General features: G+C 42.7%; 1 protein-coding gene across 2 annotated transcripts in view; it reads left to right on the top strand.

Annotated features, from left to right (window-relative positions):
• The first annotated feature begins 1,808 nt into the window (after window positions 1-1,808).
• The window catches only part of snd1 (staphylococcal nuclease and tudor domain containing 1), a 1,066,795-nt gene continuing 1,049,393 nt past the window's right edge, over window positions 1,809-19,210 (top strand). For both annotated transcript variants that reach the window (XM_068059385.1, XM_068059386.1), the window contains exons 1-2: window positions 1,809-1,934; window positions 12,160-12,309. In XM_068059385.1, coding sequence (XP_067915486.1) covers window positions 1,854-1,934; window positions 12,160-12,309 — 231 coding nt within the window. In that variant the 5' untranslated portion in view covers window positions 1,809-1,853. The remainder of the gene's footprint in view (window positions 1,935-12,159; window positions 12,310-19,210) is intronic.

Here is a 19,210-nt window from a genome sequence, read left to right as displayed (position 1 = left end):
GTTTAGAAGAATGAGAAGTGATCTTATTGAAACATATAAGATTCTGAGGGGATTTGACAGAGTGGATGTTGAGAGGATATTTTTCCTCGTGGGAGAATCTGGAACCAAGGAGCACAGTTTCAGAATAAGGGGGTCACCCATTTAAGCTGGAGAAGAGGAATTTCTTTTCTCAGAGGGTTGTGAAAGGCTGTCATTGAATACATTCAAGGCTGAGATAGACAGATTTTTGAACTCTTGGAGAGGCAATGGCTATGGACAACAGGCAGGAATGTGGAGCTGAGGCTAAGATCAGATCAGCCATGATCTTATTCAATGGCGGATCAGGCTGGAGGGGCTGTATGGCCTACAACTGCTCCTATATGTTGTTATGTTATCTTGCTGGAAAAATAATGGTGAGTTCATAATATATGCCATCACTTACTGGTCAATTTACACCACTCTGCCATTTGCGTTGCACAAATCCACAACTTTCCTGTTATTTTTAAGAACATTCTGTACTTGCACATTTATTACCCATTAAATTTGCTGCAGAAAGTTAGAGCTAATACTTAGTGTCAGTATCCTTTATATTATAAATTGTCAATACAATGCCAATCAACCTCTCCAGTTCAGAAAAGGAAATATTTAAACTGTTGAGTCTCATTTCATTTCATGGTAATAAATTCTTCAGAGATTTTAAATAATGGTCACTTCTCCTTTCTGTCTTTTTTCTCTGAATCAAATCTTTATTTCCCTTTTTATTTCTCATTCTATACTGGATTCTCCTCTAATTCACTCTCCTTCTCCCTCATTCCTGTTTCTTTCTCAATACTTAGGTGTCAGCTGTGGCTAAATTAGTAGCCCTATTGATTCTGAGTCCAGAAGGTTGTGGATTCAAGTTCCACTCCAGGGCTTCAGAATAAAAGTCAAAGGCTAACACTCCAGTGGCTACTGACCTGCCAGAAGTGCCATCTTTCAGATGAGATGTTAAACTGAGGCCCTATCTGCCCTCTCAGGTGGCTGTAAAAGATCTCATGCCACTATTTCAAAGAAAAGCAGGTGATTTGCCCTGGTGTCCTGGTCAATATTTACCACTCAATCTGGTCATTATCACATTGCTGTTTGTGGGAGCTTACTCTATACAAATTGTCTGCCATGTTTCCCACATTGCAACAGTGATTACACTTCAGAAGTACTTCATTGGCTTTAAAGTACTTTGGGATGTCTGATGGTTCTTTTCTTTCTTAAACATATTTGGTTAAGGAACTAGACTATGGTTCCTGTTGTTCACTAAGGTCCCAGTTGTCCATGATCAGCTAACACTTTCAGCAACATTTTTGAGCTGAAGAGTGCAGGAAAAGGTCTAACAGTACCTGGTGCCAGATGCCCTGCAAGACTTGGACCAATGTAAATGGAAGGTTGGCAGTGGCCACCTAGCTACAGGAGGAGGCACAAGAGAGAATACAAACATGGCAGAGGTGTGTTTGTCCATGGCTTCAACTCAATGAGTAGTGACTCTAATTTGGAATGAATAAGATCTGACAAACTTGTTTGGCTGATGCTTTTAACCTATAATTTCTTGCAGCAGTGAACTCAATTTAAAAGTACTTCATTAGCTGTCTTTCTTTAAAATATCTGTGTTTGACACACACATTCTCTCTCCCATCTGTTAGAGCTGACGTGTCCTAGACCTCCCCAAATCAGTCAACCCGGAAAGTGTCTCCTTGGTAACCATGACGTGTCCCTCCCCTCGGCGCACCAGCCGTGGCACCCGCCCCGGAAGCAGTCACTCGCAGGCGCGCGTTTTATATAGTCCGCGCGGGGGCCTGCTGGGTTTTCTCTTTCCGGTTCACTCACGGCTAAGATCAGGCACGATGGCGACAGCAGCAGTGACTCCTTCTCAAACCCAATCAGCGGCTCCGGCCCTACCGCTCCAGCGAGGCATTGTTAAGTTGGTGAGACGCCGTCAATATTAAAAGGGGAGGCAGGCAAAATTAAACGATTAAATGCTGTGCCATTGGGGGGGGGGGACGGGGTTGACAAAGAGGGTGCAAAGTTGGGGGGCGGCGGAGAGAACACATCAACTTGAGCTTCGGAGACTAATCCCCGCCTGATTGTGGAGTGCCACAGTGAGCCTGAAAGTGATCTTTAAAAAAAAACATGGAAGTTCACCAACATACCCGTAAACAGCCGTAACCGGGAAAGTTAGGGGTTTGAATCTGCGAGGGAACGGAGTGTTGACAAGGAGGGTGCTAGTATGGGGGCCAAGAGAAGCCCTGGAAATAACTCTGCCCTCCAAACTCCGGATGAGGCTCAGGTGTGATCAATAGAGGGAATTTAATCGAGCTGAAGCAAACCGGGTGGGCTGGGAGGAAATTGTAACCATAAATGGAGTATTGGGCATATCTGGGGTTTAAACTGAGGTTCTGTAGTCATGTCAGAAGGGAAAACCGAGTAACTGGATGAGCCACGTATGTTGTCGGGAGAGAGTGGGTGAGTGAAAGGTGCAAGTATGGCTGTTCCGTAACGATTTGTTATAAAGTAGGGTCGAGGAGACGTCTGTTAGGGAAAATACTGAGTATTTTGTCGATGCAACTGTTCACCGAAAATATCCCGTTGGTTTTAAGCCTTCTGGGAGAAAATTGAACACTTCAATCTCAAACTTCGCTATTTTCCAGCGATCTTGGATCAAACTGGTCCATTTTCTATAATTTTTTAGTTAATTAAAACCAGTGTGAAGGTATTTTGCATTCTCTTTCATTTTGTAAGCGCTTACCTTGGATTGTTTGCAGAGAAGTGTTTTTTAAATGCAGACTTCTGTGAGCTGATGTAATCTTTGATTATATTAGCAATTTTACTGTTTTTTTGTGGGGTGGTGGGGGGAGGGTTGGGCAGAAGTAAATAAAATGTTCTCGATGAATGTGATATGCAGCTGATTAGCAACCCCATGTGTTGAAGCTGGCTACAGAATTATCTTTGTTCAAGTCCTTAGTACTTTACACAGTAAACAGTTCCCAATGGATCTCTGCGTGTGTGTATTTTTGGGAAAAAGTTATATTTACACAATTGCTCTGACTTTTTTCTCCTGCAGTTTTCTTATCCCCAAGGTTTTGTCTCCTGTGGGATATAGCCCTTCTTGCGATATGGTGCTACAGATGCCAGCCTATATCTTGTCCAATTATCCATTCTTATATTAGCCTAGACATCAAGTATCAGTGGGCAATGCAGTTCAACTCTGCTGCCTTGCCTAGCATCCACAAGTGCGTTTTCCAGTAGGAATCACTAGATATTGATTGAGGAAGAATCTTGACTGATTTTTCCTCTTATTCAGAGATGAGCAATTTTTTCTCTGAGGGTTGTGAGTCTTTGGAATTCTCTTAAAAGGTGGTGGAAGCAGAGTCTTTGCATATTTTTAAGGTGGAGGTAGATAGATTCTTGACAAGCAAGGGGGTGGGAGGTTATCTGGGGGAGGTGGAAATGTGGAGTAATCAGTTCAGCCATGAACTTATTGAATGGCGGAGCAGGCTCGAAGGGCCGAGTGGCCTATTCCTGCTCCTAATTCGTATGTTAGCTCAGGGACTCTGATGCCAATTTCTTAACATTGGCATCAGATTAATTAAGAAAGATTGACTTGCATCATATAGCCCCCCAACGACTGACTCTGAGCAACAAAGACTAACAATTGAACCTGAAACATCCTGTTCTTTATGGCTTAGGACTGCAGCAGGCCAGTATTCAATGGGTCATAATGCAAGATCCCTGTCCTTTTGTTTAAAAATTGGCAAATGTTTGTGCAGAGTGGTTAAGAAAGGTAACTTGTGATTATTCTTGGAAACTGATTCCATTGATACTAATGTTGAGCATATGCAATCCATGGGGATCCTGTTAAACTTTGGCATGTAAATGTGTGTATCTAGTTCCTTGCCAAATGAAATGGAGGATAGACATAATCTAAAAGTTTTAAAAATAAAAAGTGTTTGCTGAGCAGTAATGTATGTAGTACTTGTTTGTTTAGCACAGTAGGTGGTGTAGTATTGAACCTTTGTAATCAATTCAGCACATCGTCTCACCTGTGAGAACAAGGTGATTGTTTGCTCCTGTATATAACTGTCCCAACTTGTGGGTTGGAGAAATGTTAAGATTTTCAACGCTTAAAACAATTAGAAAATTTCATAGAAGAGGTGTTCTTAATAGCTTTATTTCAACAGTGATTTCTCCTCCCCATCACCCCAGCCATTTATCAAGCACTGTGATAGGCAAGGGATTGACAGCCTGATTGGATATTGTCCAGAGGATCTAAAAGTACCATCCTAAATAGTGTATGTGTCAGTGGGCTATTTCAGCTCAATCGTGCTCATTGTTTCAGTAGAAACTAGGGTTGAAAGAGACCTTCCTGATTTAGCACAATGCTAGATTGTGCACTCCAAAGTCATGTGGGGAAGATTGATGTATATGCATGAAAGTATAACATCTTATTGCATTCTTGGGACATTGTAAAGTCAGTTTTTAAAAAAAGTACATTCACTGTCATGCAGACAATTGTGACAGAAATTTGCAGATGGCACAGTGTCTCTCAGCATATTGGACGAGTGATCGGTTGGATTTAATTTTGGCATTGGTTGAAGGAGGAATATTTGCATTGGATGCGCTCCTTACTATTCTTCAAAAAGTGCTGAGAGTTCTTTTTTTTCCCTGCCTGAGCTGCAGACTGAGCCTCAGATTGATCTCTTACCCAAAGGACAATACCTATGATAATACAGCACTTAGCAAAATCCAGGAGATCTCTGTCTAGATTATGTATATGTCCTGGAGTAGGACTTGAACTTGCAACCTTCTGTCTCAGACAAGAATGTCGCCCTTGAGTCAAGCTAACACTTCAGGTTTGTTGGATGGCAAGAGGTGGGTTGTGAAGCAGGAGTAAGTGTATGTTTGTGAAGAGTAGCCTTTAGTACATGTAATCACAGGCTTGGGAGGATGTCGCAATTAATACACAAGTAGTGACAACTGTTAATTGTGCGATGACTGGAGAATGAATTGCTTTGAGTGAAATGCCATAGTGTATTGGAAATTGATATGGTGGAGTGGATTTCAACATTAATTGCTATGCCAGCTTTAGAACACCAGTAGTGCCTAGCTTTTCCTGTACTATTACCGGAAATTAAATTGGTGCAGTGCTCTCAACTAGCTGAAGTTGTGGGTTCCAGAACACTGGAAAATCTAATTTGCGCATAGTTAAAACCAAGATGTTATGCTATTGAGAACTTTGATTTGAATATCTCCCTTCCTCAAAGCACTACTTTTATTTTGAGAAAAGGTCTGGGAAGTCTCGAAGACAGACAAGAGGTGAGACGTCAAGTACCATGCAGATCTATGCAAACTACTCCTTAAAAGTTATTGCTTTGTGTAGTTGTGGAATATAAATAACTAGTGTTGAGTTTGTTCATTTGTTTGCATATTGCCAGCATGAAGACTGCTTATTTTCACCTCTACCACCGAATCAACACTCACCACCATTGGAGTGGCGCGTTACATGCCTTTGTCACCAATAGATTTCACTTCTCCAGTGCTGCCCGTGGTGGTTTTCACCCTTCACAAACTCCAATTTGCCCAAAACACAACTGGGGGCATCCATTGCCCATCAAATTGAAACCCACTGGCTCCTCATTCCCCAGTGTATTGATATTTAACATGCTTGTTCACATTTACAAAATTCTATGTGGTCTTGCCCCACTCTACCTCAGAAATTGCCTATGTCCAAACACTCATCCTCTCCTCTTCTCACTCTGGCTTCCTATAGACCATCTTGCTTCTTTTTCCCTGCCTTTCCTCACCCCAATTCCTTTCCTCTGCCATTAGTAGCAGAGCTATTTTTGTCTCATTACACTCCCATGAAGTATCTTGGGGATGTTTGACTACATTAAAAGTGCTGTATAAATGCAGGTTAAGCTTTTAATATGGCACTGTATGTGGAATTTATTTCCTGCATCTCTCCCAGTTTCCACGGCTTAACTGTGGCCTGGCCTAATTTTTGCATGACTGCTTTGGTCACTTTGCCAAACTCAACACCAGCTACTCCAACCTCTCCATCCTACTCTCTGAAATGTATTGAGATGTTCCACTACATCAAAGGCACTATGTATTTATCCTGTATACAAATTCTAGTCTTGTTCAATATGATTTATTAAAATGAAACTACTTATTGTTACTAATGTGCAAGCTAATGTAGAGAGACGTAACATGGGCTATGTTGCCATCAAATAATTTGTAAAATGTGTAATGAATCTGTTGGGAAATGTTTAAGTTTTCATGGCTAGTGCTGTAATTGCCCAAAATCAATAATTGAAAACGCCAGTGTTGCCAAAAGATAGATACCTGAGGCTGGAGAGGGAAGGGGGTCAAATTGGATAGTTGGATAGACTTGGAGGAATTAAATGTGTGCTTTTTTAATGCAATACTGGAGAATGATGCAGAACAAGAGAGCTGATGCTGTACTGGGTTTCAGGATTTGAGAAAAGACTGAGAAACTAAGTTTGGGAAGTGAAATGTCTGCATGTAGTAGTGTATATGTTGACAAAGGCAAAATCTGCAGACGACTCATGGTTTGAGCCTGTGGATAAACTCCAGAAGATTGTGGATGATCCCTTCCTATTGTGTCTTCTTCTCTTACTGTTGTGTTGTATACCAAGGAAGACGATGCGAGCCTACTGTTAAGAGTTGTGTGCGATTGGCCCATGTTAACTTTGTATTGTTTCTGTAGGCTCTTTCCTCATTTCCTCAGATTGATGTCTGAATGATGGAAAGACAGACAGAACTTGAACACCACTCTTCTGATGTGTGGCATGTCACCATGCTGTACCACTGCACTGGTAGATAATTTTCCTGCATAAATCATTGACTTGAGCTGTGTACAAATCAGTGTGGCATATTTATGTGGGCGGTTGAGGCGCATAATTATGAAACTATTGTGACTTCTAAAAATGAATTTCAATATCTTTTAACACTTGCATGTAAATGTAAAGAGTGGGAGAAGAAAATGGTTTGATTTTGATCTGAAGAAAATGCATAACTGTGTATCCAGATTTGCACATCATAAATGAAAGAAAGCAACCAGTGGCATGGTAGTGTTCCAACTTATCTCGCCTTGCCATAGGGTAGTGGAACGTAGATTAACACTTGTTCATATGCAAGGATGGATTCGGTCAGCATGCGGATGAGGGTGGGTTCTGTGCGACATGCTGATGGGTTATGTGTGGTCATGGACAAAGGCGGGTTAGGTGTCTTTGAGAGCCGAGTTGTCAGATCTGCTGTGTAGTGTCCTGGAATTCAGTGCAATGCAGCTCTCTGACCTATAATACTGAATGAGGAACCTTGGGGTGGGATAGTGTTTTCTTGAGCTGTATGTTTTTGGTGTCAAGATAGTGTACTGCTACAGGCTGTATGCCTGCTGTCTTGGTCAGGAAATGACAGAGAAAATTATTGAGGTTTTGGGAATCTTTCTTCCCCCCCCCCCCCCCCCCCCCCCCAATATGAGTGTTTTTTGGCTTTGGTGTTGATATACAAACCTGCTCCCAGACTTCTGCCAATACTCTTCCATTTGATGTAAAAGACTGGCCTGGACTGTGTGATCTTTATTTTAAAAAAAGTCTTATTTTATGTCCTGTGACTGTGCCCTTGCGATGTGGGGAAATTGAGAGCTTGAGATCATATCCTAACAACTCCATCAGACTGATCCACCAAACTTAAACCATTGCAGGATTAGGACTGTATGGTAATAATCCAGCAGATAGCTGGAGAGAGAGCTTTGCAGAAAAATGACAAAGTAAAATTATTCATTGGATTTGGTCAAAAAAAAAAGACGACCAGCTTGACCTTCACTGTCCTGAAGAAGAAAAACTGCAAGCTCCATGAATGCAGACTTGCTGGAAAAAATTGGTGTTGCCAAACAGCTTAGTCATTGGTTATCCCTTCCTTTTGGGGGATTGCATGAGGTGTGAATTTGCTTTTGATATGCCATTCAAAAGGCCACTTAAAAGTGGGGAAGATAGGGCTTTGCTGGGAAAAGATATTGCAAGCTATCATTTTCCTCTCTGTATTTTGTGCAGTTTTTTTGTGCTCAGAAAGGCAAGAATTGCCTGTTGAGAGCTGAACTGTTTCGTGTTTGTTGGCAGTTGGCGTCAACTCACTCCAAGATCAGATGCAACATTGCAAGATGCAGAGCAAAATTCCTACTTACCCCAGCAATATGCCTGAACACTCTTCTTACCTGTCTCTTTCCCATCGCAGTTGTCTGAATGGCTTCTCCAAGTGAGATTGCCAATTTTGCTGAAGTGGAGCATCTTTATGAACAAAGAACAAAGAAAATTACAGCACAGGAACAGGCCCTTCGGCCCTCCAAGCCTACGCCGATCCAAATCCTCTATCTAAACCTGTCGCCTATTTTCTAAGGGTCTGTATCTATTTACTTCCTGCCCATTCATGTATCTGTCTAGATACATCTTAAAAGACGCTATCGTGCCTGCGTCTACCACCTCCGCTGGTAATGCGTTCCATGCACCCACCACCCTCTGCGTAAAGAACTTTCCACGCATATCCCCCCTAAACTTTTCCCCTTTCACTTTGAACTCGTGTCCCCTTGTAATTGAATCCCCCACTCTGGGGGAAAAAGCTTCTTGCTATCCAACCTGTCTATACCTCTCATGATTTTGTACACCTCAATCAGGTCCCCCCTCAACCTCTGTCTTTCTAATGAAAATAATCCTAATCTACTCAACCTCTCTTCATAGCTAGCGCCCTCCATACCAGGCGACATCCTGGTGAACCTCCTCTGCACCCTCTCCAAAGCATCCACATCCTTTTGGTAATGTGGCGACCAGAACTGCACGCAGTATTCCAAATGTGGCCGAACCAAAGTCCTATACAACTGTAACATGACCTGCCAACTCTTGTACTCAATACCCCGTCCGATGAAGGAAAGCATGCCGTATGCCTTCTTGACCACTCTTTTGACCTGCGTTGCCACCTTCAGGGAACAATGGACCTGAACACCCAAATCTCTCCGTACATCAATTTTCCCCAGGACTTTTCCATTTACTGTATAGTTCACGCTTGAATTGGATCTTCCAAAATGCATCACCTCGCATTTGCCCTGATTGAACTCCATCTGCCATTTATGCTGTGGAATTGGGCTGAGATTGCCCAAATTCTTTTATGTAGGACCTTCCAGTTGTCAAAGTAAGAAGGCTTTTGTTCCATCAGTCGGGCTTGGATTTGGACCCAAGTCCTGGAGGTGAGCATTGTGTGCCAGCCAAGCCCACGATCAGTGAATTCTGGATCTTGCTGTTAGCTGATCAGTTTCTTTGGTTCCCCCAATGTATATCACTTCCTGCTCTTGGATTCTCCACTTTTGTGTAATAGACATCTGGGTCTCGATTGTGTATTTCGTAAGGAAGTGCATACTCCTCCTGTTTATCCTGTCTTCAAGTAATTACCCTGATTAGAGAATGGGATGACTTGCTAGGTTGTGCTGATAATTCTCCGTCATATAAGTGTGCAATGTACTGGTGTACTCTTATACTGTACATTATCGACTATGCACCTTTTTCTATATGGGGGTGGGGTTGAGGAGTGGAGAAAAAGCCTATTGTATTGCTAATGTGTGGTCTACAGCCTTCATCGCTGCACACGACCACCGAGAATGGGAATTAAGAATTTCATGTTCAATCTTGATTCAAACTGCTTACACTCTTTAGGATTGAGTCTACCCATTTCAGTACACTCCAGTTCCACATCCCCTTCAGCTCCAGCATGTGAGTGCATGCCAATTGAATAGTTTACTTACTGCTTTCTTAATGGGGTTTGAATCCCAAAAGACTCCTCAATCACATTAGAACAGTTTTCAACTCTAAAATGGCAGGCAATAAAATTGTCCCTAGATTTACTCCAATCTGCAACTATAGATCCACAACTGCTGGTTGTGGAAGATTTCAAAGTCTTTCTAAAATTATAACCGATGAAGATGTACTTTTATTGGCAAGTTTCCTGAACAAATATGCAGGAATAGACTAAGTTAACTTCTGTAAGTCTCTTTATATATGTATAAAAATGATCCCAACCGTTCACGTCATACTTTTTCCCCCTCCCTTTTCTTCCTCCCCCACCCAGGATGCTGTACAGTCTGACTTCTCAGGAGGGAGGGTGATGGAGACATTCAGGTTCCACACTTGTGCATCTTTTCATTGTCATCTGTAAATGTGATTGAAGTGATGTGTGGCTGTCTGTTTTACTCTTTCTCCACCCCTTCCCTTTTATCCCTTCCAAACACAAGATGCATGACTTCCTCGTGTTTCGTGAGATCATTTGGCTGGAAAATGTATAATTTCAAAGATGGTGAGATCAACATGTTCGATGAATAGAAAACAGTAATCTGCTTGAAGTGTCAATCTGCTTGAGCTATTGGATTGCAAGTTTTGTCTTTCCATCTTTTTCCTTCCCCCATACGATTTATCTTTTGCACATTTTCAGAATTGGTGGCACTCCAGGGACCTGTTGAGAAACCTCTACAAATGTTGCGCAAGTCAACTGCTAGAGATACATGAGAAGAGATGAGATAAAATTGCCTTAATATTTTTTCCATCTTCTCCCTCACTTGGGGAAAGTACCTCTCAATGATACCTGGCTGAAATCTGGGAGCATTGAGGCCATATCCTGCAAACTTGTACAGTATTTTGGTGCACCTGAATTGAGTTCTTGTAGGGCTTCGCTTTATTAAGGTGGCATTTTTGTAGCATGCTGTACCCTTGCAAGTACTTCAATTCATGTTTGGTTTCCATTTAAAGCCACAGGACCCAATCATTCTCATAGCTACTGATCTTGCATGTGTAATGTGCACCAATGTATTCTGTTCCATTTCATGAATGTAAAAGAGATGATCTGTCATCTGAATAAAAATGCTTCCAATTTTCCAAATGTTGTGGATTGGAGATGGAAAAAACCTATAATACTGATCCATGTTTGAAATACATTTACTGGTGACTGGTAACTTTCCTTAGCAGCTGGATGTGGTAACTATGACTTTGATCTAAATTAACTGATATAACTAATGTTATCTTTTACTTTCGATGTCCAGTACAACTTGTGTCTGAGAGGTACTTGGGATGCAGTTTTTGCTGTTGTCATTTTGTAAATTACAGTCTGGGCAGGGTGAGTCACATAATTGGGACTTGAAGGATCGGTTGTTTTGGAACTCATTTCTTTCATTGTGGAAGCAGTAGCTTTTCTGACCTTTCCTTTTGGAGCTAATTTATACTAAACTCTTGACTTCACTCTCCACCTCTCTGAAAAACAGCTCCATGTTATAATGAAATGAGTGTACAGTATTTAAGTGAAGACATCACAATGAACTGTACTGTTTTAATCCACATTATAAAGTGTACAAGAAGCAGCAACAAAATGATTAATTCCCATTCGATTTGGGAACCATAAAGAAAGATTCGAGAAGGTTAGGTTTTATAGTTTAGGTATATAAATAAGTTAACCACAGATTATTACTTCCAAGTAAGCCAAGAAGGCAGAACGAGAGCACAGGCAGGCATGTAGATAGAGGCAAAATATTGGGATTGTTCAAACTACAGTTGAACATTCTAATAATTGGGGTTTGAGAGATTTTTGTTGGGCTGAATGGTGTTTTTTGCTCTAATTTACTGTTGGTCTCTTTTTTTCAATGATGAGAGAAAGCCAGTGAGTGCAATGGCCTCCGTACTTTTTCTTGCCAATTAATTACAATAATCTCATTTTTGGCCATATTCCCTTGCACATCATTGTGGAGGTTGGTGACACGCACCTAGAACTTTACAAGTGCTCTGTGGAAAGCCATTAGGAGTTGTCCAAGAGCAAATTGAGCATGACTCTTCCCCTGCTTTCTTCCAGCCCTTGCTCCCCCTGCCACCTGTGTACAGGGAGCCAGTTAACTTCTATATGGTGCCCATAAGTGATGCAGTGATATCATCTGCAAGTGCAAAGACATATTTCTTGTTCTGTGGTGCTACATGTTACATTGCTGAAATTTTTAAAATGGCCTGCAGGGATTCTGTGAGGGACTAATGAATCTAACCTAATGCAACACATCGATTCCCAAAGATGTTTTCACAATGAAGTAATTCTTGGATTTCTTCTGACTTCTAGGTGCTTTCAGGTAGTGCAATCATTGTTCGTGGCCAGCCACGAGGTGGACCCCCGCCTGAAAGACAGATTAACCTCAGTAACATCCGTTCCGGTGCCTTGGCACGACGTGTTGCTCCAAATCAGCCTGAAGCTAAGGAAACTCCTGATGAGGTGAATTCTTATTTTTAATGTGTGCCTGCTCAGGACAACATTTGCATTGTGGGATTAATTGAAGAATTGCAGAACTGTACTAACAAAATTGCATCTATCTGGACTGGTTTGACAGAGCAAGGCCGAGGAGGTGCTGTACAAATTTGAGTTGGGAAGTGGGTGGGGGGGGAAGAGAAAGGTGTATCACTTCTGTTCCGTGTAAAGGCTGTGTGTACATGCAGTATCTTCCATTGTTGGAAAATTTGCCTGCCTTTGAGGTTATGCTGAATTTCGGGTAGTTTGCAGGTAGGAGTTGGTCATCAATGTACAAGTAAATTCACACAAGGATAGAGATTTTCTGGTTGGCAAGTTAAGAATCATTTTAGTTGTGGTGTTTTTATTTTCTGTATGAAAGTAAACATTTTTTATTTTTTAAATTTAGAGATAAAGCACTGAAACAGGCCCTTCGGCCCACCGAGTCTGTGCAGACCGACAACCACCCATTTATACTAATCCTACATTAACCCCATATTCCCTACCACATCCCCACCATTCTCCTACCACCTACCTACACTAGGGGCAATTTACAATGACCAATTTACCTATCAACCTGTAAGTCTTTGGCTGTGGGAAGAAACCGGAGCACCCGGCGGAAACCCATGCGGTCACAGGGAGAACTTGCAAACTCCGCACAGGCAGTACCCAGAACTGAACCTGGGTCGCTGGAGCTGTGAGGCTGCGGTGCTAACCACTGTGCCGCCTGTGGTTACATATCTGGGTAAAATTGGGGATTTTCAACATTAAAATTCTTCTGCATTTACTGCTCCTATATGTTTTAAAGACTTGAATAATCCATCAAAAGGCAAGTGGGGAGGATCAAAGGAATATATAGGAGACCAAACTGATTGCTGCCTCTGAAATAGCGTTTATAGGAAATATCTCAAGCTGTCAAGTTTGCACTTTGTCATGAGAAGCTCTAGAAACCGATTAGAATAATTTTAGCATCTGAGATTTTAAATGAAACTCTCTGTTCTTGCTTAAAACAACAAAATAATCATAGCTTTAAATTTAGAAACATTCAGTGTGGTGTTACTCTAGTGCATTGAAGTTGTTCTGACTCACTTGAACATTGGTTAAAACGAATTGCTGTTCCTGGCCAAGTGTGTAGAGAAAATCACTTATTGAGGTATCCAGGTTGCTAATTGAGCAACTGTATCTAAGTGACAAGCTGTTTATTTGTTCTTTACTTTCTCTGGTTCTAGATTATTCCCACTTTCATGGATGTTTCTTCTCGCCATTTTGCATTCATAGAATTGCAGAATGACACAGCACAGGAGGTGGTCATTTGGCTCCTTTTGAAGATTATTATTGAATCTGCTTCCATTACCCTTTCAGGCAGTGCATTACAGATTGTAACTTGATGCATTTAAAAAAAAAATAAAAAATCTCATCTTGGGGCTGCCCCCCCCACCACCGGTTCTTTGGCAAAGGGAGGGAGGGATGGCTGGAAGGGGGTTTGAGAGGGAGGGATGGTGATGGTTTGGAGGGTCAGAAGTGGGGTGAGGGTGGAAGCAGGGGGTGAGGGAGTAGAGGAGGAAGTGAGGGAGGAGTTGGGGGAGAAAGGGAGCAGAAGAGGGTGAGAGAGATGAGCGATGCCATGATTTGCTGCACTGTGCTGCTATTGTATTAACAATAGGATCAGCGGTGGGTAGAGGAGGTTTACTGTTCAAAGCATGGTGTGGGTGCAAAATGTTCTGACATGCCAATTGTTCTTTTGTCCCTGTAAAATTGCAGTGGCGGTTTATTTACCAGCTTCTGCTTTGCCTACATGATCTAGTTATCTTGACATGCTTCTGCTATTTGTGTTGATGTGGAAATCAGGTGGAGAAAAAGACCTGTGTGCATATGAAGACCAATTGATAAACTGCAGGTGTGGTCTGTGCCCCTTGTTGATTTTGGGCTCGTGCATGTGTGTTTCTGGTTTTACATTAGCTAGCTCAAACCACACTCAGGAAGGTATTGCTGTTTGAATTCACTCTGACCCAGTGTTTAAGCAATTCTGTGATCTGGTCTAAATTCTAATTGCCTATTTGAGGTTGGATTGCAGTTTTGCAGTCTAATCGTAAAAAACCTTTTGATTTAAAGTGGGGGTAGTGTAAGAGAAGAACTGAAGGAGTGGTGCATCGGTTGGTTTTGATCATGTTTGAAAATGCTACAGAGCAATATGATCAAAGATTGTCGTGTTGTTGACTTCATCAATGGGGCGGCGCAGTGGTCAGCACCGCAGCCTCACAGCTCCAGCGACCCGGGTTCAATTCTGGGTACTGCCTGTGTGGAGTTTGCAAGTTCTCCCTGTGTCTGCGTGGGTTTCCTCCGGGTGCTCCGGTTTCCTCCCACATGCCAAAGACTTGCAGGTTGATAGGTTAATTGGCCATTATAAATTGCCCCTAGTGTAGGTAGGTGGTAGGGAAATATAGGGACAGGTGGGGATGTGGTAGGAATATGGGATTAGTGTAGGATTAGTATAAATGGGTGGTTGATGGTCGGCACAGACTTGGTGGGCCGAAGGGCCTGTTTCAGTGCTGTATCTCTAAACTAAACTTGGACACGTTTGGATGGTTAGTGGTGGTTTGTTGAGAAGGAGGATTATTTTTCCACAGTACTGATGTTTTGCAGTTTGGATTATAGCTCTTGCTACCTCTTCCTCTGTGATTTTTTTTTCCCCACTTGGTTCTCTCAACGCTCCTTCCTTAAATAGCGACACCAGCTTCTTGACCAGTCTGGAAGGGTCTCCATTCTTTAAACAGAAAATGTTGGAAATGCACTGCAGATTAGTTAGCATCAGAAATAGAAAGTCTATCTTGGATGGAATTCTGCAACAACCTGAGTGGCGTGAAACAGGGCTGTGTCCTCGCACCCACACTTTTTGGGAGTTTCTTCTCCCTGCTGCTTTCACATGCGTTCATGTCCTCTGAAGAAGGAATTTTCCTCCACACAAGATCAGGGGGCAGGTTGTTCAGCCTTGCCCATCTAAGAGCGAAGTCCAAAGTACGGAAAGTCCTCATCAGGGAACTCCTCTTTGCTGACGATGCTGCTTTAACATCTCACACTGAAGAGTGTCTGCAGAGTCTGATTGACAGGTTTGCGGCTGGCCTAACCATCAGCCTCGAGAAAACGAACATCATGGGGCAGGACGTCAGAAATGCTCCATCCATCAATATTGGCAACCACGCTCTGGAAGTGGTTCAAGAGTTCACCTACCTAGGCTCAACTATCACCAGTAACCTGTCTCTGAATGCAGAAATCAACAAGCGCATGGGAAAGGCTTCCACTACTATGTCCAGACTGGCCAAGAGAGTGTGGGAAAATGGCGCACTGACACGGAACACAAAAGTCCGAGTGTATCAGGCCTGTGTCCTCAGTACCTTGCTCTATGGCAGCGAGGCCTGGACAACGTATGTCAGCCAAGAGCGACGTCTCAATTCATTCCATCTTCGCTGCCTCCGGAGAATACTTGGCATCAGGTGGCAGGACCGTATCTCCAACACAGAAGTCCTCGAGGCGGCCAACATCCCCAGCTTATACACACTACTGAGTCAGCGGCGCTTGAGATGGCTTGGCCATGTGAGCCGCATGGAAGAAGGCAGGATCCCCAAAGACACATTGTACAGCGAGCTCGCCACTGGTATCAGACCCACCGGCCGTCCATGTCTCCGCTTTAAAGACGTCTGCAAACGCGACATGAAATCCTGTGACATTGATCACAAGTCGTGGGAGTCAGTTGCCAGCGTTCGCCAGAGCTGGCGGGCAGCCATAAAGACTGGGCTAAAGTGTGGCGAGTCGAAGAGACTTAGTAGTTGGCAGGAAAAAAGACAGGCGCAAGGGGAGAGCCAACTGTGCAACAGCCCCGACAAACAAATTTCTCTGCAGCACTTGTGGAAGAGCCTGTCACTCTAGAATTGGCCTTTATAGCCACTCCAGGCACTGCTTCACAAACCACTGACCACCTCCAGGCGCTTATCCATTGTCTCTCGAGGTAAGGAGGCCAAAGAAGAAGGGGAGGCATTCGTGAGTTCGAAGGGGTTCCATCCAATCTTTTCCTTTCCAATGCCGATTAACCTCCTAGACATTTCTCGCATTTTTTTTGTCTGAGACTGCTGCTGTTTTGGGTAATCAGACAGGCAAGTAATGTACAATGCAGATGGCATAAGTCTTTGCTAAAGTTTGTCCAAGCAACTGGAAATGTCATTGGACCTTTTTTTGAGGGTTTTTTTTTTTTTTGCTGATAAATTACTTTTCCAAAGATAAAAGTTATTTGTTCTGAGTATATTACATCTGATGTGACCATGTCCTAACCTCGTGACCACAGTTATTGCTGTGTCAGTCATAGTGTAAATTAATTTAAAAAGGCACAGCATGTGAGGTTGCGCATAGTTTTGAATTGTACACTGTGGTTGAGGTAAATTCCAAGAATGCGATTCACTAAAGAGGCCAGTTATGTTCCGTCTTGGGTGAGCCATTAAGGATGGAATTTTAACGATTAAATTACCCCAATTAGTAATGGCAGTAGATCTGCACTCGGAGCAATTTCATGGGTGAAAAAGACCTTTTTTAAATTTGGCATTGTTTTGCCAGAATGATGTATGTAATGTTATTCCTATTGAATTCAGTGAGGATTGTTTGGGTACTTGTTAAAGATCCCATGGCATGGCTTGAGAGGAGCAGGGGTTCTTCCACTATTATAACGGCTCTCACTCAACTGGTAATCCATTTCTTTTGTGCAATTTACTTTGTGTAAAATGGTTGGTGTGATTATTATACAATGCTCATTGCACTTTTGAAGTAATTTGTATGTGAAGTGCTTTTGAATTAAAGCTGTTGTGGCTTGACTAGCAGGTAACAAAGCTGGACTATCTCTAGTTTGAAACTTGATATATGCTATTGAGGACATTGGAACCAGCTTGCTGTGTTCATATGGATACAATTATCAATTCCCGTTTAGCAAGACCCATTTGCATTACCCTTCTGCTAGAACTCTGAAATCAAGTCGATCAAGTTTAGTAGTCAGTGCTGTTCAGCATTGTAAAGAGCTGAACAATGCTCTGCTGACTCCAGCAGGTTTTGTTAAGAGCTGCCCAAAGGAAGATGTCATAGGATTATGACTTTTTGGATTTTTGGTTGACTTCTATTCAAACTGCCTCAGTCATTGTAACTAGATTCTCATGTCTTCATGTAGGCTGTCTCTACTGGCATGTATTTTGATTTCTTTAAAATTGCTACTAAAAGTTACACATGATTTGCTGTGGTAGAATAAAGTCTTAATGTTCTCATCAAATGCACATAGTGTTCCACGGTAGCATAGTGGAACGTTTGCAGTGGAGCCCTAATACACCGCACCATAGTAATAGAGGTGGATTTTTGCTTGCGGTGGTCAACGGAATACTGATCTTGGGTGTTGATTTTGGGGGTGTGCTGAGAAGAGGTCAGTTACTTCCTTCACAGGAAAGGCAAGTGGACTTGAGTGTCGCTTTTTCGGTCAACTTCAGTGCAGATGTCTAGTGACCTGCACTATTGGCTAAGGATGTCATCGGATTCTGGAGAGAATGGGGGAGGGAGTAAAAGGGCGCAAGCTCTCCCCTTCAATTGCAGTACTTGTCAGCTGCACCAACGCGATGGCTCTATTACAAATGTTAATTGTTCAAAGTAGTGGTATTGCCAAGGATATATAAAATAAGATATGCCATAAGTAGATAAATGGTTTTGTTAAGTGTTGTACAGTTCTTTCAGTTAGATGTTTACAAGTCACTGCTGTATCATAGTTATGGACGTTTTCAGCTTGTTATCTTAAGCAGATTATCAGAGGTGGGGAATTCTGCGGCGAGTAACTCATCCTGTCTCCCCCAACGCCTGTCCACCATCAACAAGGCGCAAGTCAGGAGTGTGATGGAATACTCTCCACTTGCTTAGATGGGTGCAGCTGCAATAACACTCAAGAAGCTCGACACCATCCAGGACAAAGCAGCCTGCTTGATTGGCACCCCATCCACCACCCTCAACATCCACTCCCTCCATCACCGATGCACAGTGGCAGCAGTGTGTGCCATCTGCAAGATGCACTGCAGCAACTCACCCAGGCTCCTTTGACAGCACCTTCCAAACCCCTGACCTCCACCACCTAGAATGACAAGGGCCACATGCATGGGAACACCACCACCTGCAAGTTCCCCCACAAGCTGCACACCATCATGACTTGGAACTATATTGATGTTCCTTCATTGTTGCTGGGTCAAAATGCTGGAACTCCTTTCCTAACAGCATTGTGGGTGCGCCTACACCCCAAGGACTGCAGCAGTTCAAGAAGGCAGCTCACCATCGCCTTCTCAAGGGCAATTAGGGGTGGGTAATAAATGCTGACCCTTGCCAGCAATGCCCACATCCCAAGAATGAATATATATATTTTAAAAAAATTATTTTGTGAGTGAGTATGGTTATCATCTGAAGCTGCATCAGTGACTTTTGAGGTGTGAAAGTATTGAATACATTTTGAAAACAAACCTTGCACTTACTTTGTGCGTTACATCACATTTGAAAGTGCTTTGCATACAGCTAAGTGCAGTGAGGGCTATGGAGGCAAATGCAGCAGCCATGTTTGCAGAACTTCCCACATACCCGTGGGATCGTCGATGGTGTTAGTTGATGGAGGGATGCTAGTCAAGTGAGCTCCTGCCTCTGAATAGTGTTAGGGGATCTTTAACATTCACTGTAGTGAGCAACTGGGGCCTTGATTTAACATCTTTAAAATAGCATATTCCCTTAGTACTGACATCAGTCAAGCTTGTGCTCATGTCCTGGACTTGAGCCCACCACCTTCTGATTCAGAGGTGAAAGTGCCAGCAAGTGAGTCAAGCTGATCATAATTGAT

The sequence above is a fragment of the Heterodontus francisci genome, chromosome 27 (genome assembly GCF_036365525.1).
Source record: "Heterodontus francisci isolate sHetFra1 chromosome 27, sHetFra1.hap1, whole genome shotgun sequence".
NCBI lineage: Eukaryota > Metazoa > Chordata > Chondrichthyes > Heterodontiformes > Heterodontidae > Heterodontus > Heterodontus francisci.
This window is presented reverse-complemented; position numbering and strand designations above follow the sequence as displayed.